This window comes from Hyaena hyaena, unplaced genomic scaffold (genome assembly GCF_003009895.1).
Source record: "Hyaena hyaena isolate Hyena2069 unplaced genomic scaffold, ASM300989v1 scaffold_79, whole genome shotgun sequence".
NCBI lineage: Eukaryota > Metazoa > Chordata > Mammalia > Carnivora > Hyaenidae > Hyaena > Hyaena hyaena.
Window position 1 is genome coordinate 1,539,399 of NW_024080711.1, and position 22,885 is coordinate 1,562,283.

Sequence of the window (22,885 nt, forward strand, 5' to 3'; positions counted from 1 at the left end):
ACATCTTTTCACTATGCAACAACCCTTCTATCTTAGGTGGATTTGGCTGATGCTCTGCTGCCTTGGAAAATACGAGCCTTGATGTTCTTCCTCTTGTTTTTCTTGTGGCTGAAGAGCCACCTCAAAAACCAAGAGTGCTGAGCATACTCAAGCCAGGAGAGGCGGGTGTGAAGGATCGACATTTCTTCCGGAGGCAGTTCTCGTGATCTCTCAACCGTGACTTAGGGAAGGCTCAGACCCCTCCTCACCTGGTGCACCCCCTCCACCCCTGGACTAGGCTGTGAGGGGCTCCCGTTGGGTTGGGGAATTAGGACAGTGCCCTGCAAATAGGAGCCTTCGTGTTGGACACTTGCTGGAAATTGCCAGGTTGGCTCCAACAGGGGCAGGACTGCAGGTCCCTGATGTGTTTGGCAGCGGCCAGCCACGTCACCGTCGGTGTCACCAACAGGGTGTTCTTCAAGCTCAAACCTCAAGAGTGTCGTGACCATGGCTGGTCCGTAGGGACAAACGGTGAAGACAAGACAGAACCCGTGCAGGCCAACTCAGCTCCACAGGAGGTCTCGATGGCCCATGAGGCACTTACTGTAGCTGACACTCAGTCCCTTTTTTCTAGATTAATGGCTTTCTGTGCCGAAGGCAGGGCCAATGGCAATGACAATCCCCCCCCCAAAAAAAACCAACCAACCAAACAGAAAAAACCCCAAAACACCCTGATCTGAATTTGCATTGAGGGTGTGGACTCTGCATCATGCTATCTTTTCTATAGGCTCTTCTCCAGACTGAGAGGGGGAGAGGGCGGAGAAGAGGACAGCAATCTGTCACGGAAGAGAAAGTTGCCTTCAGTCACACCTAATGTTTGGACTAGAGTTTGCAGGTCCAGAGGTGAGGAAGGAGAGAAGGTGAGAAGAAAGTGAGGGCCGAGAAGTAAGTGAGTGGAGAGAAGTAAGGAAGCCCACGTGTAGACCCAGGATGCTTTTGGTCAGGGCTTTGGGCTCAGCACCTCCCCATTCCCCTCTCGCAAACCCTGGCTTCTGTGTCTCTAAGGCAGAAGCCACGCGCAGTGTGGGGAGGCGGATATCAGCATGTGGACCCTCCCTCAGGCAGTTGATCTGGGGCAGCAGATGAGGCACAAAACCCTCATGTCCCAGACAATCAATGTGCTTGAATGCCAAGCTAGAGAGACACGAAGTCAACTGAGGTGGGGGCCTCTCCATATGACAGGATCTATAAATGTATATATAGTTGATCCTTGAACAACACGGGTCTGAACTACCTGGGTCTGCTTATATGCAGATTTATAATACTGTAAATGTATTTTCTCTTCCTGTGACTTTCTTACAGTTTCTTCTCTAGCTTGCTTTATTGTAAGAATACATGTACGAATGTACATGTGCATAATACATATATGAAATAGGTGTTAATCGACTGTTTATGTTATCAAGTAAAGCTTCCGGTCAACAGTAGGCTATTAGTAGTTAAGTTTGGGGAAGTTATATGTGAATTTTTGATTGCATAGGGCTCTGCACCTCTAACCCCTCCCAACTGTTCAAGGATCGACTGTATATTATTTCCACTTTATGGAAAGTGCCCCCTGGGACATATAGATGGGATGGGACAGCATCCCCTGCACCCCTTCCCCACCCTCAGCAAGGGTATGAATGGACAGCCAGCCACTCTGTATCATCCTTCAAGACATAAGCCACTTTATTCCAGTCCCTTGAACATCACAGACTGGCTTGATTTTAGACAGAACAGACCATTTCCAGAGTCCCTCAATACAGCAATGACAATGAACAGCCCAGCAAAGGAGTGACATAAACTTTTAGGCATTCAACCTTCTGGGTGCTGCAGAGTCCCTTGGCCAAATTCAAGTGTGTTACATTGGACATACAAAGCCCTTCCTGGGAAGGAATAGAAGGAGAAAAACAACCGTCGAGAAAACACAGACAGGGTCAATGGCAGGCCAGAATCAGGACTATTTCCGTGCGTCTCAGGCATGTCGGCATTCATCAGCCATGCGTCTGGCTGTTTTCTCTCCTAAGCAGCTGGAGCCCCTCTCCCCTGCTCCTCACTCCAGCTCTCAGTTCTAGGGAACTGGCTGAGTCTGGCTCAACAAGATGTCCTGACCGAGGGCAGAGCCCAGTCGGACTTGCCCAAACATTGGCTCCACCCTCTATGGAGAACTGAAAGGGAGGAATTTGGTTTTCAGTCCAGAGCAGGAAGGGCTGCGGCAGGTGGGGGAAGGAGGCACCTCCTGAACAAGACCAGCAGAAGGGCTGGGTCCCTCCCCACCTCTTCCCTCCGTGTCTTAGGTTAATTCCCTAGTTTTCAGACCCAGATCTTACCACTTGGTCCATGGGGGGATTGGGCAATTCTCAAGATAGACCCACCAGGAGGAGCTGACACTTAGAGGAAGATGAGAGATTATTTTACCAAGTCTAGGCCTCCAAATTTCATCCTGCAAAGTTGGTTCATTTTGGTCAACCATACAAATTCGGATTTTTGCTAACAGTTAAAATGGACTCAAGTAACACAGAGGAACCTAGAGTTAGAATGGACTCAGCATCATCTTCCTCATGGTTATGTCTTTCTTTCCGTGGGTCATGATCAACAGGAAGTAGGTTGGGTGCAGAAGGGACCTCTCATCCTTCTCCTAGGCCAGGGTCCACTATGTACATCCTTGAGGGTTTAGGCTTCCCCATGCTTCCCCACTACTTGGGAAAATATGATGGACTTACCTGTGATCAGCAATTTTTACTCCTTTCAATTCAAATTAGTGTGTGTAAGGTCGACAGACCACATAGCAACGCAAATTTGCACTGTCACTTCTCAAAATAGAAATCTGCATTCATAGAACATGGGGATGGAAAATACTTTTGGATTCCCTACAACAGGCCCTGGAAATCACAGACGTACTGGCCCAAGCCTTTTTCATGATGCATCAGCCGACTGCTCAATCTCTGATTATCTGAAGGGCCAATGGGGGCATGAAATTGTCAGTATTCCAGATACAGCTTCCTAATCATACGTGTGGATTAAACCACTGGGAAGTCCCAAGAATTTATGGTATTTTTTTTTCGGGTCTAAGGAATATTGATCTATTCAGAAAAGCACCACCCCTCCAATCTATTACCACTGAGTTGCTGGGCTGAGTGAGCTAACCATCACCTCACATCTCTCATAAATATTAACTTTCTGGTGCTCCTACTGACGTGTCCCACTTAAACCTGCCCTATTCTATTCTCCGGGCACAACTGCTCTGGAAATGCATTCGAAATTTTAAGGTTGGGCCCTAGTCATGGTGACTTTGTACTTCTCTGGAATATATAAAATATACCTGTTGATTGGTGCATTTGTGCAAAGACAGATATGACTTTAAAACAAGACATAGACATTCATTATAGTTGGCTTACTTCACATTAAGCTACTAAAAACAGTCTTCTGTAATAAGATTGTATTAGTGCTCACTAAACATGCATTTCATTGAAACAAGGCAAAACACTTAATTTGGTCTGCAATACCCAATAGTTTATGTACAGCAGTCTTTTGTTTTAATCACAATAGGCAACAAGATGGGTCTGGTCTTGTTATGTAAGTTACCATTTGTGTTTAATTTCCAAAGAAACTCGTCTTAGCTCAGCTGGTGTAAACGCGTGAGAAAACAGCTGAGCCATCATTTTCCTCTTCTCTATGAATTCACCTGGACGTGTTCACAGCTTAGATACTACCACAGCCTGCTGGGGAAGAGGGTGGAGGGGAGGCCTCCACGGCCCTTTTATAGCCTGGCCCCCAGAGGGTTCCTCGTCCTTCGGGAACCCAGCATCTGGCGCCATCAACCCAAGGGCACATGCGACTCCAGACCCAGGTGGGAAGTTGTGTTTTTCCAACAAGCTCCTAGAAGCTTGCGACTGAATCACTGGACTGAACTGTTTTCCCTTCTCTTGCCTCCCCGAGTCTTCGGTTTCAACAGAGACATCGGAATCAGAAGAAAAATAACAATAATAATTGCAATGAAAAATCATAGAACAACGAACACCACAAGGTCTGTGTAAGACAGCACTGTCCATGCTCGCCACAAGCGGCTGGGGCTCCGGGCATTCCCCACAACAAAGGAAGCGGAAGGCGTCACGGAGGAAGGTGCATCTGACCTCACGGGGCGGCAGGGGGTGGGGCAGCATCACCATCAATATTGTTTGGCAAAAACAAGAAACAAAAACCAAAAAACTTGTTAAAAAGAAAGGTCAAAAGGGAACACAAGCAGCTCTACAATCCGTAGGGTGTGGGGCTCAGAACTGGCCGGCACTGCTGGGGTCACACTGCAGGAGGCGCACTATGGACGGGTCGCTCTTGGCCCCTCGGATGAATTCCTCCAGGGACAGCTTTCCTAGAAAGCAAAAGGACAGGTGTGCGGCAGCTGGTGGCAGCTGCAGGGACTTCCGGTCATCCCACTGCATCCTGGTGGCAGCGACCGCTCACCTTCTCCCCTGCGGTCGGGCACACGCTGCCCTTCCCAACTGAGACCCACGGTCAGGGCGCTGCTCACCACGGCAAAGGCAGCACCCAACACAGTGCACTGCTTCTTGGGAGCCCCCCGCTGACATGGGGCAGGTGACCCTGACAGCTTCCTTGCCCTCACAGCTCTTCCAGCTCCAGGCTCCCAGGAGGGGTGGGAGGTTCTCAATCAGTATTTGTGGAACAGGTATCTGGCCTTTGTATCATCATCATCATCATCATCATTAGAGAGAGGGAAAGAGAGAATCCCAAGCAGACTCCGAGCTGTCAGCACAGAGCCCAAGACGGGGCTCCATACCACAAACCGTGACACTATGACCTGAGCTGAAATCAAGAGCCAGGCGCTTAACTGACTGAGTCACCCAGGCTCCCCGGCCTTTGCAGTTTTAAGAGAATGAGCCATGCCCTGGCAGCACCAAGGCCACCAAGGGGTTCCTGGGGTTCCCAGAGCCCTCTGGCCTCCTTTGGGTACACTTGTGTTTGCTGCAAGAGTCTCTCTACTTGCGTGGGAGCAGAGGGGCCCCCACAGATACCTGGCGGGAGGGACCTTCTCCTGAACAACATGTGAGGAGGCTGCCCTCTCTTCTAACCAGGGGGCTGGGCCTAGAGCAGGACACAAACCCACCCGTGCCCCCTCTGAGCACCAGCAAAACGTGCAGTTTAAAATCAGCAAGTTCATGGACTATTAAGTTCAAGTCCCGTATGTTTTGTCTTTGCAAAAACAATCAAACTATTTTGCCGTGAATTAAGGTGCATATGGGGAAATAGGATGTAATTGCACCTTTGTGCAGGAAGCAAAGTAAACAGATGGGTCTGCACCCTGCAAACTCCCTGTACTACAAAGCCTCCTGTCCTTCTGTCCGCCTCACCATTTGGGGTATGTGAAAGCGTTTGCATGTCATGGACAAGATTTGCTGGGGACGCCCAGCGACTCAGGGAAGCTGGTAACAACAGCAAGTGTTACCCTGACTCTTGGGTTTCTCATGCACCAGGTTCAGAGCACAGCACTTTAAACTCAAGTGTCCCATCTAAATAGGGTGGCCAGATTTGGAAGATAAAATACAGGATGCCTAGTTCACCCTGAATTTCAAATAAATAATCTTTGTATATACATGTGTCCCAAATATTTCCCAAGGCATACGTCTATAAAGAAAATAATCTGGGGGCACCTGGGTGGCTCAGTCAGTTAAGCGTCTGACTTCGGCTCAGGTCATGATCTCACGGTTTGTGAGTTCAAGCCCTGAGATGGGGCTGACAGCTCAGAGCCTGGAGCCTCCTTCAGATTCTGTGTCTCCCCATCTCTCCGCCCGTCCCTTGCGCATGCTCTGTCTCTCTCAATAATAAATAAAAACATTAAAAAAATTTAAAAAAAAATAAAAGAAAAGAAAGCCATTGGTTGTTTATCCAAAAATCAAGGTTGACTGGGCCTCCTATAACTTATCTGGCAACCCAACATCTAAAATCCACTATCCTTGAGTTTGAAATCCACTATTCCTTTTCACTTTGGATTGTTTTGATTCCTCTTGCTGGGTTTGAATCGTGGATGGCACCCTCAGGATGGAAACTGCTGGCCACCTCCCTTTCCTCCTCCCCTTCCCATACTGGCTGGGGAAGACCAGACTCCAGGAAACCAACCTCTTAGGGCATCCGCAGAGGAGCCCAACTACCCACCCTGGGCAGGCTGGGGTGAAAGCTACCAGGGTCTGGGTGGAGTAGCCCCAAGTCCCTCTCTGCTTTCTGATTAGCTGGCCTACAGGGGGTTAGCCTGCTGTGGCCTGTTCCCACCTCGGTCCTTCTCATGAGGGATGAGCCACTTTCACAAAGAGCTGTGAGCCACGTCCTTGTGGCCAGTATGCTGTCGAGTGGCATTTCTCTGCGTGGGGGGCCCCAGCCCCTCCAGCAGGCCCCACTGAGCAAAGCAAAACAGCCTCGGCCTCCTACCATCTCTGTTGGTGTCCATCTGGCGGAAGATCTTTTCTGTCCTTTTCTCTGGGGTTGACTCGTCTTCAGGCATTTTCATTACGGAGGAAACCATCTTATAGATCGCCTGGGGACAGAAACAGCGCATAAGCCAGAAACATAACAGCCTTATTATTAAACCTCCCAAATGAAGGGGTGAATGAGATGTCCTCCATTAACACAGGGAGCTAGTCCCATTCCTGCTGATCTGCTGTAGAAGAGTGATGGGCAGTGACCACTGAGCGATGCCTGGCCAGCAGAGCTTGCTCGCTCCAGCAGTGAGGACCTGGCAGGAAGACCCACTAGACCCCTATGTCTCAGACTTTCTTGGGCATTCGAATCTCCTGGGGATCTTGTGAAAATGCAGAATATGATTGATCGGGGCGGGGTGGGGGGGGTTAAGGGGTTCTGGAATTTTGCATTTCTTTTTATTTTTTTAATTTTTTAAATGTTTATTTATTTATTTTTGAGAGAAAGAGAGAGCACAAGCAGGGGAGGGGCAGAGAGAGAGGGAGACACAGAATCCGAAGCAGGCTCCAGGCTCTGAGCTGTCAGCACAGAGCCCACCCAACGCGGGAATGGAAAGGGTAAGACCACACCTGAGTCTAAGTCAACGCTTAACCGAATGAGCCACCCAGGCGCCCTTGGGGTTCTGCATTTCTGACAGCCTCCTGTGTGATGCTGCTGCTGCTGTCCTGAGAACACCGCTTCTAAAAGCAAGGCTGTGTGCTGGCGAGGATGTGGAGAAACGGGCACCCTCCTACACTGTTGGTGGGAATGTAAACTGGTACAGCCCCTCTGGAAAACAGTGTGGAGGTTCCTCAGGAAACTAACAATAGAACTCCCCTATGACCCAGCAATAGCACTGCTAGGAATTTACCCAAGGGATACAGAAATGCTGAGGCATAGGAGCACATGTACCCCAATGTTCATAGCAGCACTCTCCACAATAGCTAAAACATGGAAAGAGCCTAAGTGTCCATCAACAGACGAATGGATCAAGAAGATGTGGTTTATCTATACCATGGAATACTCCATGGCAATGAGAAACAATGAAATCTGGCCATGTGTAGCAACATGGATGGACCTTGAGGGTGTTATGCTGAGCGAAATAAGTCAGGCAGAGAAGGACAAATATCATATGTTTGCACGTATAGGAGGATTAGGAGGAACTTGACGGAGGAACAAGGGGGAGAAGAAGGGCGGAAATGGTGGGGGAAAGGGAGAGAGTTAAACCATGAGAGACTCTTGAATGCTGACAAAAACTGAGGACTGATGGATGTGGGGAGGAGGAGGGATGGGCATGGAGGAGGACACTTGTGGGGATGAGCACTGAGTGTTATGTGGAAACTAATTTGACAATAAACTATTTGTAAAATAAAATAAAATAAAATAAAATAAAATAAAATAAAATAAAAGCAAGGCTGTGAATAGAGAACAGTCCTCAGGTCAGAAAGACAGATCGGTCTCTCCACCTAGGTCCCTCAAGGATAATAAACCCCTGATGGTCTGCAACTGTCTGCCCATGTCTTCTCCCAGGAAGACATTACTAATCCATTCCAATGCTCTCCCTGTTCCCATATGTGGCAATCACCTCACATTCCTTCCCAGCCAGCTCCCCGGCATCCCCAAGATGGAAGCAAGCTGCCGTCCAAGTTTTGCATTAAATAATTAAGCAGTTCAAGGCTTGAGATAAATTGGGTACGTCTGAAATCTGATGAGCAAGAGAGGGTTCATCTGAGTTTTGTATGCAATACAGAAACTGTCTCCCCCACCACCGAGGACCCCCTCTGGCACTTAGTAAAGGCTTGGAATGCCTCAGTTGTCGAATGTAGTTTTGATTTGGAAATAATGTAGTCATTGTTTTTATCCCCAGGCCAGGACTTTGTTAATCAGATTCACTTTGGGGACTTTAGTCTGGGGAAGCAGTTTTAGAAAAAGTAGATTCTGCGGAGGGTGGGCATAAAAAATCTGGAAAGTTCTGGAGCTTCAGATGCCATGGGATAGTTGGAAGGAGGGCAGAAAGGAAGCCAGCTGAGAGAAAGTAGCTTTCCAACGGGAAACGTGGGAGAAAAAAATTGATACTAAAGGCTCAACTTACTTGCTTTACAGTCTTTTTAGGATAAACTCTGCCTCATTCTAGAGAAAAGGGGGGTAAGTATTCTAATCCCAATCAATAAATTAGGAATGAGAAGCTGACTCACCCAGGGTTCTGACCCTTCAGCTGATTCTGCACCATAGGGATCCCTCAGGCTGGGCTCCGAGCCTGTCTGAAACCCACCCAAAGCCCTTGCTCAATTCCAGGGTGGCCTCCGCAGTGATTCTGCTTGGGAGAAAGGTCAAGCTCAGAGTTACAGCTCTGTCTCGGCTTATGCACTGGGGGAAACGTGGCCGCAGTCAGCTCCCTCAGGAAACGTTCATGCATGCAAGTGTGTTGTGGAGGCGCGAGACGAACCATACTCTATCTTCCTCCTGGACCCCTACTTGCTGTCTGCTCCAGCACCAGTCTACGCTGCCATCTATGCTGGGCCTAAAGTGCCACATGCCAAGCCTCTGGGGACACTTGACTCCTGGAGGGAACTAGAAAAGCACATAAAGATAGGGCTCTTTTGACAAATGGGAAGACAGGTGCAGAGAGTTCCTGGGCCAGGTGAACATTTGGTAATGGCAGCAGAGAGCAGAAGTCCTGTCCGGAGCCCAACAACCTGTCCAACACCCACCTTGGCTTCCTGGACCAGCAGCTCTGTTTATGCTCTTCTCTCATCTCAGTGCTCACCTGCCTTCTCCCTCTCCTGGAAATCCTACCCATGTGTTAAGGGCAGGTTGAAATGTTATCCTCCTCCAGGAAGTCTTCCAGGGTCTTCCTTGCTTCTGCTACTGTAATTTCTCTTCCTCTGTGCCAGCAAATGACTCTATTCTAATCCTCTCATGGATCGTTCCATCCCATTTACTTGAACTGCAGTTACCGACAACACTCTCCTCTTAGATGGGAGAGTCAAGATGAATAACCAGAGTTTGGTCTGGTTATTCATTGAACCCCTGACAGTTCCTAAGGGCCTTGCACAGACTTGGGCTCATAAGTTTGGAGGATTCATTCAGCAATAACTGTCCCCAGCCCTGCATCGCCTCCTCTCAGGCTCTTCCTCCACTCTCAATATTCGATTCCACTTCTCATTATAAGATTCCCGTTTCTCCTCTTGTTATGCTTTTCTCAGCTTCCCATTTTCTTTTCTTTTTCTCCTCCTTTTCTTTATATAATTAAACAGGTTCATGTGAAACCCCTTAAAAGTTCTGTTGCAGAGGGAGAGCTTCCTCTGCCCTTCAAAATCCCTCTAGACAGACGAAGACTCAAGCTGACATGAGACAGACTAACAGGAGGAAGTCAGATTTAATTTCGTACATATGGGGAATCCACACAAATATCAAAGATTCCAAAGCCAGGAAAAATGAGGCATGTATGTCATTCTGAACTAAGGAGAAGGGGACAGGGGTCTGGGACTTCAAAGGGAAGGAGTGCAATTCACAGGAAGATAAAACAGAGCAAATGTTTGGTAAACAAATGTGTGCTGGGCCCCTCGGTAACGATGGGACATGGAGGACTTTGATCAAACAGGCCTTGCTCGGTCCCTCCCTGTCCACCCTACCTAGTTCATACCATACTGTGGTTCTCTGTGGTGATGGCTCTCTTCCTGGAGCAGGTCCTCTACCTAAATTCTTTTTAGGCAGTTGTGGGGGGAGGCCAAGAGCTTTCCTTGAATCTGCTCAGTTTCAATTGCTTTTTAACTCAAAATAATCTTCATGCCCAAGTGGCCCATCTTGGGGCACGCTGCCCTTGCCACCCACAATTTTTCGGTCTATCCAAAGCTCTGGGCTCTCAGCTTAGAAAACAGGCACACATGCTTGTGGATCTGTACTCAGTGTTACAGTCAGCTTCAGGGCTCGTGGATTCAGGAACCCATCCATGGACCCCAGGTGAGAGACACCCCTGATCTCAGTTTACCCCCATTTTCCATTTCTAACTCATTCACCCATTCACTCAGTCATCCCCCAACCATTTATCAATCAGCTATCACATACCGGGTCCATCTACCCCAACCTTCCCTCAAAGGTTTACTGTCAAATAAGGCAGACCAACATTATTAATCAAAGAAATGAATGGAAAACATTTGTTGAGGAAAGAGCTACAAAAAAAGGTACACGGTCTTATGAGATGATATAATGGGGGAACCCTCCTTTGTTGGGAGGATGAGGGCAGGCTTCCCCGAGAAGTGAGGGAAGCAAAGAGATGAAGGAAGTGGACAGCGGACAGAGGAAAGGGACAGAGGAAACAGGTGCATAGGCACCAGGGTAGGAAGAATGGAAAGAAGGCTGAGGAATGTGGGGGGTATGGTACAAGATGTGGCTCTGGAGCAGCTCAGGACAGACCACCGGGGCCCCAACCACATGAGGGTATTTGTATTTCCCCAATAAGCAACGCAAAGATAGAAATGATATTAAATTTGATTTTCCTATTTGCACCTACTCCCTTACTTGCAGGCAATGGGTGTTCAGAGAATTCAAAAACTGTCATTCATAATTTATTCATCAATTATTTATTGAGTATCTACTATGTGCTAGGTGGTGGCAGTCAATGAATAACATGACTGATATGGTTTTTTTTATTATGTATCTCACCAATCCTCTGGCAGAGGGTTGGGGAGGCACCATATTGGTGACCCAAAGCACCATTGAGATGGGTGTAGTGATTCCAATGATGCCTTACTGTTACAAAAGCCTTCACTTAACGCTACCTCTGGCTCCATGATGGCGAGTAATGGCCGGAAGCTTTCCTTGTAACTCTCAGCCTGTAAGAGTTAGGGCTCATAAAATTCTTCTCCTTCTTGGAATTCTGATGGGAAGGCAACTGTGTAATAATCCAGAGATTATTCCCTCAATACTCTTGGTTGAACAAATGAAACATCAAATGAACAGATGAATTTGTGTTAGAAAATGAGGTTCCCACACTCAACATAAGGTCTTTAAGAGAGTTAGCCTTTCACTATTAGGCCAAAGGAGTGGGGTTGGAAAAGAGAAATGAAGATGGGTTGATATAAAAACCAAAATCCAAATCAGAGCAAGGCAATGAAGAAAGTCAGGATGACCTTACATGAGTATATTTGTAAACAGGACTTCTGGAATCGGGCAAGAGGCACAACATCTGAGCATGTTGTAAGGTTGAGGAGAAAGTGAGGGCTCCTTCAAGAGGCTCACGCTCCAGACAGCTCTTTCATACCCCTAGACTAGAATTTTTTTTTTTAATGTGCATCAAATCACAGACAGGGATTAGCGGATTATTCACAAAACCAGTCTATGACGTGTGTAGCACCAGAGCAGTGAGCAAAGAGCTGAGGTGACAAGTCCCTGTGGTCCCAAGAGTAAGTACATGGCAGCCCGGCAAAACCACATTTGGGAAATTGTCTGTCCCTATGTCCCCTTCCCACGGCATCAATAACCCAGAGCTGATTGCATTAGAACTTCAGAGTCTAGGACTCCACAGCACAGGGAGAGAAAAGACACAGCACCACACAGCAATCTGAAACAAATCATGTCTTTTATTAGCTCTAGTACCCCCTCCCCTCCCCAAATTTAATGGGATTAAACCATGACGAGGCCAGGCTACTTCCCTGCTTATTTTTAGCAATGTCAATGAGAGGGCCAGCAGGGACATCCTGTTTTTAATTAAACTTGAAGAGCCTTATTCTAGAATCTGGGTAAACAGAGAGCTATAGGACGCCCAAGAGCCCAGCTCTGGCTCTGCCCCTGCGAAGAATTGGGACAGTGCCTGCCCTACAGCCAAGGGTCTCACCAGCTACCTTGTACCCTGTATTTCTCTTCCTTTTTCCCTCTGAACGAACCACCTCTTGGAATTCTGGAAAAGAAAGAGTCACATCTGCACTGATAAAAGTTGTAGGATTAACAGAGGGCAGGCACAGTTCCAGGAGTTAAACTCAACCTTCTCTCTGAAGGAAACCAGACTGTCTTTTTTCACCAGAAGATGGAGGGTCTTCTAACGGGACATCCTAGGCCCCATGACAACTGACCAAGGGCAGAAGAAGTTAAACAGTACGGGGGGGGAGGGGGGTTGCTTTGAGATTCTAGATAAAGAACAGCACCCCACTCAGAAGGATACTGCACATCGGGAAATGAGGGTGGAGAGAGGCCATGAGGATCGTCCTTAGGAACATTTTTGAAATAGAATTGATGTCTGTGTGTCTGGAACGGCGTAAGTGGTTTCTTGTTTGGAGTGAGAAGAATCATGAAGTCAGTAATTTCCCTAATGTTCTATGCAGGTGCTGTGGGTACTTTCACAGGGAGGGGATGAAGGGAGAAGACCCTGTCCCTTTTCAACCAAAGCAGCTCCATTCCTATATTAGCTTCCATGTATGATTTTACTTGAAAAAAACAAACTTATTGCCTTCCAAATCTTGTGTGTGTGTGTGTGTGTGTGTGTGTGTGTGTGTGTGTGAAAATAGTTCTGCCATCCACCCTGTTGTGCAGTCAAAGACATCTTTGGCACCTATCTGCCATCCATCTCCATATCTAGCAATCTGCAGACCCACTGACTCTGTCTCCCTAATATTTTCTTAAATCCATCATTCCTTCTGTCACTGTCCTCTCTTAAGTCAGCGGTGGAACCCATCATTCTTAGATACGGGCCATTAATATTTGTTTTCAATCTTACATAAAGTGCAATGCAAAAGCAGCTTCAAAGAGCCCCACCCAAAGAGCCCTTTTAATGCCCTGACAGACATTCCAGAGCTGTTATATTGTAGGCCTTCACATTTGGGGGTAGGGGGAAAATGAGGAGTTTGGTTTGAGAATGCTGACTTTGAAGGTCCAGTGCAACATCTCAGTGGAGATGTCCACTAAGAGTCGGACGTAACAGAGACGGAGATCTGGAAGTAATCAGTTGTTTCCTCCGTAAAGTGGGGCTAATAAGGTTGTCACGAGGATTCAATGAGACCATGCATGTGCACGGAGTTGAGCGGTATGCTGCAAAACCTCATGTCTACCCAGAACCTGGTAAGATGACCTTATTTGAAAACAGGGTCTTTGACAATGTAACCAGGTAAAATAAAATCATGCTGGATTTGGACAGGCCCTAATCTATCCTGCAGTTAGAAAGGAAGGAAACTTGGACAGAGACACACAGGGAGAATATCACGTGATGATGGAGGTAGAGGCTAGAGTAATGCAGCTGTGAGCCAAGAAATGCCAGGGGTTACCAATCACCACTGATGCTAAGAGGTGTGAAATAGATTACCCTCCCTGCCGGAGTTCCCAGAAAGAACCAACCTTGTCCACACCTTGATTTTGGCTCTGGCTTCCAGAACCTTGACAGAATACATTGCTGGGGTTCTAAGCTTCCCAGTCCTTGATCATTTGTTATGGCAGCCCTAGGAAGCTGACACAGCGTGGAAAGCACTCATCACTATGCTTAGCCCATCACGGACACTGAGGAGAGAAGACTTCCTGGAGGGAAAGACAGGAAACAAGGCCAGTAGCTGGAACTCTGTTTGGGAGTATTCACATCCAGGGAGCAGAAGAAAGAAGAGCAGTCCACAAAAGACATGGGGCGGGAACAGCCAGTGAGGGGGTGCCTCACTCATATTGCCAGATGGCATACTCGATGCTAAGAGTTAAACTCTTGTCATAGTAAGAGTCAGCCCCTAATAAGAAAGGGATAAACCAAACACAACCGGTAGGCACAAAGATTAGTTCTTAGAGAAAGTCACTAGCCTAAGCAATTGTTTTAGAACTTCCTCCAGGAAAGAAATCGAAGGTGCATTCCAGGGTCATGTCCGTGGTCCACACTCATAACTGAGAATCAGGCACGGGTGTGGGGCCGAATTCCCAGGGACCACATCAAAGTGGATTCGAAGCTCTTGTCCTACCACTCCCTTTTCCCCCCCAGAATCATAGTGTTTGGGTCTCCAGGAATATATATAAAAAATGGTGTCTATGACACCAATTTAGAAAGATGACCGGGAGCAAAAATGCAGGAAGTGGCTCTAAAAGAACGTAAAGGAGTTTTTCTGGTTCTGACTTTGGTCGTCTGTGGCACAAATGCTCACGAGCCGGTTGTCCGAAAGGTCACAGTTGGTGATCCTGCAAATAGCTGGGACTAATCTGCGTTTGTGTGGTGCTTCTGGAGAGTAAACCTGTGCCTGGCCCCCCTGCGTGGGATTCTTGCTCTCTCTCAAAATAAACAAACATTTAAAAAGAAAAAAAGAAAAAGAAAAAAATTCTAATACTGTTAAAAGAAACAAAAATGAGTCTTCTGTGATTAGCTGCCAATATACCCCCAACCTCCTTCCTTCAGGTTTCATTCATTCAAAAGGTGTAACAAGGTAGACTAAGGGTGTCCTGAAGTTCATTTGCCTTCATCAAAAATGCCAATTAACCCTGAATCACAGCTGGAGGAAGGGTCTGATTCTAAGACAATAGGCATCTGAATACCAGTATTTTTGAAGCCATCATTAACATCCAAGTAATACATATGCTAATTAATAATTTTTCAACCTGGTTTTCAAAGTAAGTTGCCTGAGGACTGTTCGGGGCAACATTATGTCATCCTGTGTATTCCTCTTGGAAAGTCTCTAACTTGAACTTGAGGACAAATCCATCCAGGTCCTCCCCAAAGAGTCCCAATGCATGAAGTATGCCTGTGGGCTCGGGTCAACAGTTTGGGGTTTGGGGATCCCTAGTGCCAACCACACTCTCTCCTGGAAAGCTTTTTTTTTTTTAATCTGAGTCCTGTGAGCATCAGAGTAGCCCAGAAGTTTTAGTTATTCCCAGACGGCCTAGTGTTTGGTAGAAAAGATGACAGGTGAAGAAGGTCAGGAACTCCTGAAGTCAAAAATAGCTCTTTTGTGAGATCCACCAATTGAGGGTGTGTCGGGTTACCTCCCTCTTCTTTGTAAACACACTTTTTATGATGAGGTAAAGTTAACATAAAACTTAACAGAAGATTCCATCTATTATCTATTATTTACCCTTTAGGAAATGACCTCCCTTTATTTAGGAGGAAAACATCCTGTCCTAGCTATGGAAGCTGTGATAGAATCATGGTAGCCAACATTTACTGAGTGATACCCCATGACAGCACCGATCAAGGCTCTCTGCTTGTAATGACCATCCGACCTTAGCAATTACCCATGAGTCAGATGCTATGATTAGTTCCAGTTCACAAATCATGAAAACAATGTACAGAAAGGGTATGTAACTTGCCCAAGGAAGAAAAGGAAAAGGGAGATTGAAAAAGAAGACAGGCAAAGTGATATTGACCTGTTTTGCCCAAGACACCCATTTTTTTTTAACTTTTCTGTTTTTTTAAGTAATCTCTATACCCAGTGTGGGGCTTGAGGTTACAACCCCGGAGATCAAGAGTCGCATGCTTTACCAAATAAGCCGTCAAGGGAGAGACACCCATTCTCACAGGCCAATCCTTCCCTTGGCTCCTGCTCTATCTTTGTTTTGGATATAGGTGATCCATTTTTGTCTCAGCCTATGATCTCCATGTAGTTATAAACGTAATGCAATGCAGTTTATATACTCCTAACCAATGACTGTCCTGTAGTTAAAAGCTTGTTCTTTCAAGGGTCTCAGTTACTTCCTGAGAATGGAAGGGGACCAATTTAAGTCTATGTTTTTCCTACATTTTCTCCCCGGGAGTGCTGTGGTCCCATTAATGGACCTCCAGATTCAGTGTCCTCTTACCCCCACGTCCCAGGGCACGTCCAGACATTCATGGCCAAGTTAGCACCGCCACTCTTTGGCTCATTCGGCCCCTTCCTCAGCCCCTGTGCTGTGGCAGGTGTGGGTGTGCACACTAAACTCCACCTGGGCTGAAGGACAGGAAGCTAGGTAGGGCAGGAAGCCTTCTCGCAGCTCAGGTAGCAGTGGGCTGACCCTAGCCCCCACCCAGAGGAGAGGATCTGCTGTAAAACGGGGAAAAATCAGAGCTGTGGTCTGGCTTTTGACTCCTGAGAGGCAGTTTTGATGCAATAATAAAACACTGGGCCTAAATCATGTTCCTGAATTTGTCACTTAAAAAAAAAAAAACTAAAAACACATGAATGTAAAAATGTTCGTTTAAGACTCTAAAAATAAATCTGCACATGTTTTTGCTTGTTCATCCAGATGTTGATAGAGCACAAAATTATTTTTTTAAAAAAGGAATATAACTGCATTTTAGCATATGTGGCCGACTGAGTAATGGTCTCCCACAATATGTATGTGTCATAATCCCTAGAACCCATGAATATGTTACCTGACAGAGTAAAAGGGGCTGTGTAGCTGTGACTAAGTTAAGGATCTTGAGATAAGGGACCAGTCCTATCTGGCTGGTCCCAATGTATGTGCAAGGGCCTTTATGAGTAGAAGAGAGAGAGGTGCCCAGGGAAACACTACTGTGAGAAGGACTCAATCTACTATTGCTGACTTTGAGTGTGGATGAGGGGGCCACAAGCCAAGGAATGCTTCCAGAAATGTGGAAAGGCAAGGAAACAGATTCTCCCCTAAAACCTCCAAAAGGGATGCAACCCATGGGCATCTTATTTTGGGTCCAATAAAACCGATTTCACACCTCTGACCCGGAGAACTGGAAGATAACAACCCGGTTGTCTTAAGCAACTAAGTTTACGGCAATTTGTTGCAGCAGCAAGAGGAAACTGCCTCAGTGCGTTCAGCGTGACAGAGTCCACGATGGAGACCAAAGCTTGTCACCGTAAACAATATTCTGTGGATACAAACGCTCAGCTCCGAGAAGCCACATCAGGGAAGAAAAACACTAGAAAATGTATGCAATACTACACTCCATTCATTGTCAAGCCTAATTATAATTTGTTTGGACCCCAATCTACACCCTGACCAGTTTTAGTTTCTGTAGGTGAACACCATGAATTTGCATTTTATTAAATTGCTTTGCACTGCTGAGTCTTGGAGGAGTGGAAGTTTGGTCAAGAATTTATATACTGATGCTTGTCATCAAGCTGCAGGTTTTACTCACTTTGCATGATAGGACGTTAACTTGTGAATGCTTCTGCTGTTCCCCACCTTCCCACCTGCCCTCATCTCCTCACTCTCTACCATATATTTACCCAAATGCTAAGCAGAAACCCAGTGGGACAGTGACTCTCTGAAGAAAGTACATGCATGCCTGCAAAGGTACTTTCCTCAAAAGCTTCTTGGGGCAGGGACAGGGACAGGGGCTGGCATGTGGGCTTTCAGAATGGGGTGAAAACAGAGAAGAAAAACAGAATGGGAAGTTTGGCAACATCCTATACATTCCAGTTCATCCAGAATCACTGGAAACCGGGCATTAGCATAAGAATGAGGCAGACTACAGGAACCATCAGTTTGCAAAGTAGCAGAATAGAATAACATAGCCCTTAATAGGAAAATGATTCTAAATGTAATTTAATCTCATTGGCAATTTGGAAGTCGTCTCAGGGTGCCGCGGTATTTCCTCCCCACGGTGTTGGGGGGGCTGTGAATGTCAATCCTCGGGGTGCTGTAGGAAACTGCACTTGCAGGCTCCCTAAGAACCCTGCGTGGGTGAGCATTTATTAAGGAATCTGAGTCCTTCCAGTTACGGTCTGGAAGCTTCCGGTGGGCCTGTGAGTGGACCAAACTACTTCCAAGTGGAAACAAGGTCTTGTTGGGCTGAGTGCCCTTTCGTTTTTATGATCACTTTCTATACTCCACAATGAACACAAAGGAAGTCCTCGAGGGCTCAGCAAGTGCTTTCCAGCACCTTCTGCACATTCTCTGCAATGTTCTCACCCTCCCTTGCAAACCAGAATCCCTCAGCCCAGGGAGAGTGTCTATATTCCTCCCCTACTATTTACTCCCAGCTACTTAGCAGCGCTTAACTGCAGGTGTGAAACAAATGGGGGCAGGCTTTGATTTTTCAGAAGCCCGTGGGGTCCAGAGGATTCTCCCTGACTGGGGGGTCAACATATTCATCAATACTGGCCACCAGATCATTGCCCAGGGGCAGCCAGAAGAACTGTGCAAAAAAGTTAATGGGGGATAATCCTGGCTAACGGGATTTTTCCCCCTTAGATCCCAATCAGAAAGTAGTTCTCTTGAAAAGGAGAATGTACTAATGTACTCATTTCTTCCTCTGCCGTGAGGCAGAGATGGGGGAGGGGGGGGTGGCACAACCCACATAAAAAGGAGAGAGGAAAATAAAGCTAATGAAAATGAATCACATTTGAAATTTAAATTTTTCTTTAATTAGCGAAGATTGGGAGAACTCAGAAAAGTGCAATGACCAGGGGCGCCCTTCACTCACTCAGGGAGCATGTTTGGAAAAACAATTTGGCAGAGTGTCAAGTGTCTCAGAAATCAATGCTCCTTCCCTATGGCCCAGTGACTGCACTTCTGGGAATCCATTCTAAGGGAATAATCCCAAATATAGAAAAAGCTTCATGCGCAAGAATTATTTGCTATTTTATACTTAAATGCTACAGTACCATATATAATAATAAAAAGTGGAAACAACCTAAATATCCAACAGTAGAGGAAGAGTAAGTAACTTATATTGTATGACTATTATGCAGCTATTAATATATCATTATTAGGGCGCCTGGGTGGCTCAGTTGGTTAAGCGTCCGACTTTGGCTCAGGTCATGATCTCATGGTTCGTGAGTTCAAGCCCTGCATCAGGCTCTGTGCGGACAGCTCAGAGCCTGGAGCCTACTTTGGATTCTCTGTCTCTCTGCCCTCCCCCACTCGTGCTGTGTCTCTATCAAAAATAAAAATAAACATTAAGAATAAAATATCATTATTAAAAGTTTTTATAACATGAGGGGCGCCTGGGTGGTTCAGTTGGTTGAGCGTCTGACTTCCGCTCAGATCAGAGCTAGGAGCCTAGAGCCTGTTTCAGATTCTGTGCCTTGCTCTCTCTCTGTCCCTCCCCCCACTCACGTTCTGTCTCTTTCTCTCTCAAAAATAAATAAACATTAAAAAAATTGTTAAGTTTTTATATCATGAGAAAAGCGTATATTCCTATGTTGAATGAAAATGGCAAGATGCAAAATTATGAAGTCAATTGGACATTTTTAAATGCATGGAAATAAGACCAGAAAATATTATTTTCTAATATTAGAAAATTATTTATTAGCAGTGATTCTCTTTGTGGGTGGAGTGGGATTATGGAAAATTCTTCTCGTTTGTTTTTATATCTATACTGCTCATATTTTTACAGTTGACATTATATTTTTCATGTATTTAGCCTTGGGGGAGGGGAGAAATCCTTTATTCTTGTTTAAGATCCTGTCTCTGAGGGATTAATTTAACAAGTCGCATTCAGGTAGTTGTGGGTCTGTGCGAAGGAAGAGGCGCAGAAAGAACTAGTTGGCAGATCTTGGAGAGTTAACTAGTGCAAAGGATTCCTGCTGTGTACCCAGCTCTGGGTGTGTCTGTCCCCTCTCACTGCGCATGCAGGTTCAGGTCCCCTGGCCCGGGAGCAGACCTCAGGCCTCAGCTACGGCACCTCAGTAACAAGTCAGTCAACTGGGTCCCTTTCGGCTCTGACCTTGGTTTTTGTAACAGGGTCTCTTATCTTAGGTTCCTTGAAAGCAAGTGCCCCTCCACCTCCAACCTCAATCTCACCAGCAGGGGGCGCCTTCTGTCTCCTTGCGTTATATGCCCCCTCCCTTCCGGAGCCCTACCTGGTCCCCCAGGGGCTGCAGATCTCTCTCTGAACCCAGGCCTCCCGGAATGAGTGCTGGCTCCTGAGATGAGCCCTCCAGGAAGCCAAATGCCCACTCTTGGACTGCTGTCTGCTTCCAGTTGCTTCCCTCTTGGGCCTGTTTGCCTGCCAAGATGGTGAGCGACAGCCAGCCCTCCCCAGTGCCACCCACCTACCTGGTCCTGCTTATCCTCTGCAGCTGAGGTTGTCCTGAGCTGTGGTTCAGTGCCCTTAAGCTCCTCTCCGGGGCCCATTCTCTGCTGATCAGACTGTTAGTGCCATGACCATAGATAGCTTTTTATGCCCCTTCTCAACCTTCCCTTGGTCTGACAAGGAAAATAGGGCCGATACCAGGGCCCATTCTCCTGTTCTGTTCAAGATATTTACTCTGGGTGAGTGATTTGGAGAAATAAAATAGAGTGGCTCCTGTTAAAATGATGGAGGACTTGATTCTCTACAATGTTTGTATCTCTGATGAGACAGAACCTAGTCTAGAGATCCCTGCCTTTATTTAAGAGTCTAAGAAAGTTGGGGGCACCTGGGTGGCTCAGTGGGTTGAGCATCTGACTCTTGATTTTGCCTCAGGTCATGATCTCAGGGTTCGAGGCTCGCTGATAGCGTGGAGCCTGCTTGGGATCCTTTCTCTCCTCTTTCTCTGCCCCTCCACCATTCATGCTCTCTTTCTCTGTCTCCCTCTCTCTCTCTCTCTCAAATAAACAAACTTAAAAAAAAAAAGAGTCTATGAAAGTTGTAAATTAATAATGATGGTGATCATGAGCATTCCTATAAGGCTGGCACTGTGCTAAGCAATGCAAGTGGACAGTCACATCTAATCTTAAAGTAATCCCACAGCATGGGTGGGTACCACTGGCAGTTCCGTTTCACAGAATAGCACACTGAGGCTCACTTAGGTGAATTAGGTTGATTACAGTCACAAAAGGTAGTGACTGAAAGAGGCAGGGCTTGAAACCCAGGCCAGAAATTGATCATTAGACACTACTCCAGGGGATAAAACCCCAAATGTTTGAGGGGCACCTGGGTGGCTCAGTCGGTTAAGCGTACAACTTCAGCCCAGGTCATGATGTTGCAGTTCGTGAGTTTGAGGGTTGGTTTGGATCTTATGTCTCCCTCTCTCTTTGCCCCTCCCCTGCTCACTTGTGAACATGAGCTCTCTCTCTTTCTCTCTCAAAAGTAAATAAACATTTAAAAAAAAAAAACAAAAAAACGCCCCAAAGGTGCGAGGTCCAGGCAGGTCACTGGGATGGGTGGATGGAGGGGCCGCAGTGAGCCTGACCACCTGAGGAGTGTATGTCCATCTGGAGGGTGGAGATCCCCACAAAGCACCAGGTGACTTAGGCCAGGCAGGACTGGGGGCCAGGATTGCCAGATCTGAGTTTCCAAGAGATGCCAACCGACGTGCATTTTTGTGTGCCATCTCCCCGTTCTAAAATATGAGTTCAACATTTTCAAAAGTACTGGGGTGGCTACATCACAGCCCAGATCAGCACCAGTCTTTGGCCTGCACCGTGCGCCTCCCAGTTCCTACCTGTGACTCACACTCCTCTCTTTGTAAAGGGTGAGGGCTACGTACCTGCACAATCTCTAGCATTTCTGCCTTGCTGATGTAGCCATTTCCGTCTAGGTCATACATGCTGAAGGCCCATTTCAGCTTCTGTTCCAGCTTTCCCCTTGAGGTCACACTCAGGGCTATGATGAATTCTCTAAAGTCTATCGTCCCATCTCCGTTGGCATCGAAGGTGCGGAAGACATGCTCTGCAAATTTGGAAGCATCCCCGTAAGGGAAAAAGTTCCCATAAATTTTCTTAAACTCTTCCATCGACAAATGTCCACTGGGGCAGTCTCTCAAGAAGCCTTTATACCATTCCTGGATCTCATGCTCTGTAAAGTCTGTGCTTTCCAGCAAATCCTGCATGACCTCCGGGCGGAGCTTGCTGTTCTGTTTCCCCATCCTGGCAGCGAGAATTCAGCTGCAAATAGAGGAAAATATACATCATCTGTAGAGGCATGCTTTGCAATTTGTGATTGTTCCTTTGCAAAAAAGAAATAGACTCTTTTAGTCCAAAACCATTATCTGGGATTTCCAACTCAGCCAAACAAAATGGTAGAATGACAGAGTCAGAAGATGCACAGGAGAAATACCACAGACCAGAAAACCGATACATCTTTCGTACACAGATGGAAACAAGAGATCCATAATGAAAGAAAGAGGGAGAAAAGGAGGGGTGGGGGGGGAAGAGATAGAGAAACTGGCTACTTAGTTCCACCTTGTCTATTTGCAAGAGGTCTAGTCTGCCATTAAGAAGTCTGAGGCTCTCTCTAATACACCCAATCCAAGTATTAGCAGGGAGAATTTAAGGAGAAGAACTTGAAAAGGGAGAGAGAGAGAGAGAGAGAGAGAAAGGTAATTTACCATGTTGGATTGCTAGAAATTTTCCAAGGAAAGTGCTACATAGATACCTTCTGAATACTATAAACACAGACATGAGTAAGGAAAATAGAAACCTATTTAAACCATTCGATGCTACCAAGCGAGGTCTGATTTAAAGTCACAAGGTCAATGCACTGTCAACATTAGGTTCAGATGGTAAAGATGAGCCTTGTTTATGTGTATGCTTCTGGAAGAGGCCAAACTTTCCTTTATTAATACAAAGA

At 46.5% G+C, this 22,885-nt stretch overlaps 1 protein-coding gene across 2 annotated transcripts in view; it reads right to left on the minus strand.

The window, feature by feature from the left end:
• Positions 1-1,678: 1,678 nt before the first annotated feature.
• The window catches only part of NCALD (neurocalcin delta), a 391,472-nt gene continuing 370,265 nt past the window's right edge, over positions 1,679-22,885 (minus strand). For both annotated transcript variants that reach the window (XM_039233846.1, XM_039233845.1), the window contains 3 exons: positions 21,804-22,200; positions 6,454-6,559; positions 1,679-4,384 (listed from right to left, as the gene is read on the minus strand). In XM_039233846.1, coding sequence (XP_039089777.1) covers positions 4,287-4,384; positions 6,454-6,559; positions 21,804-22,181 — 582 coding nt within the window. In that variant the 5' untranslated portion in view covers positions 22,182-22,200 and the 3' untranslated portion in view covers positions 1,679-4,286. The remainder of the gene's footprint in view (positions 4,385-6,453; positions 6,560-21,803; positions 22,201-22,885) is intronic.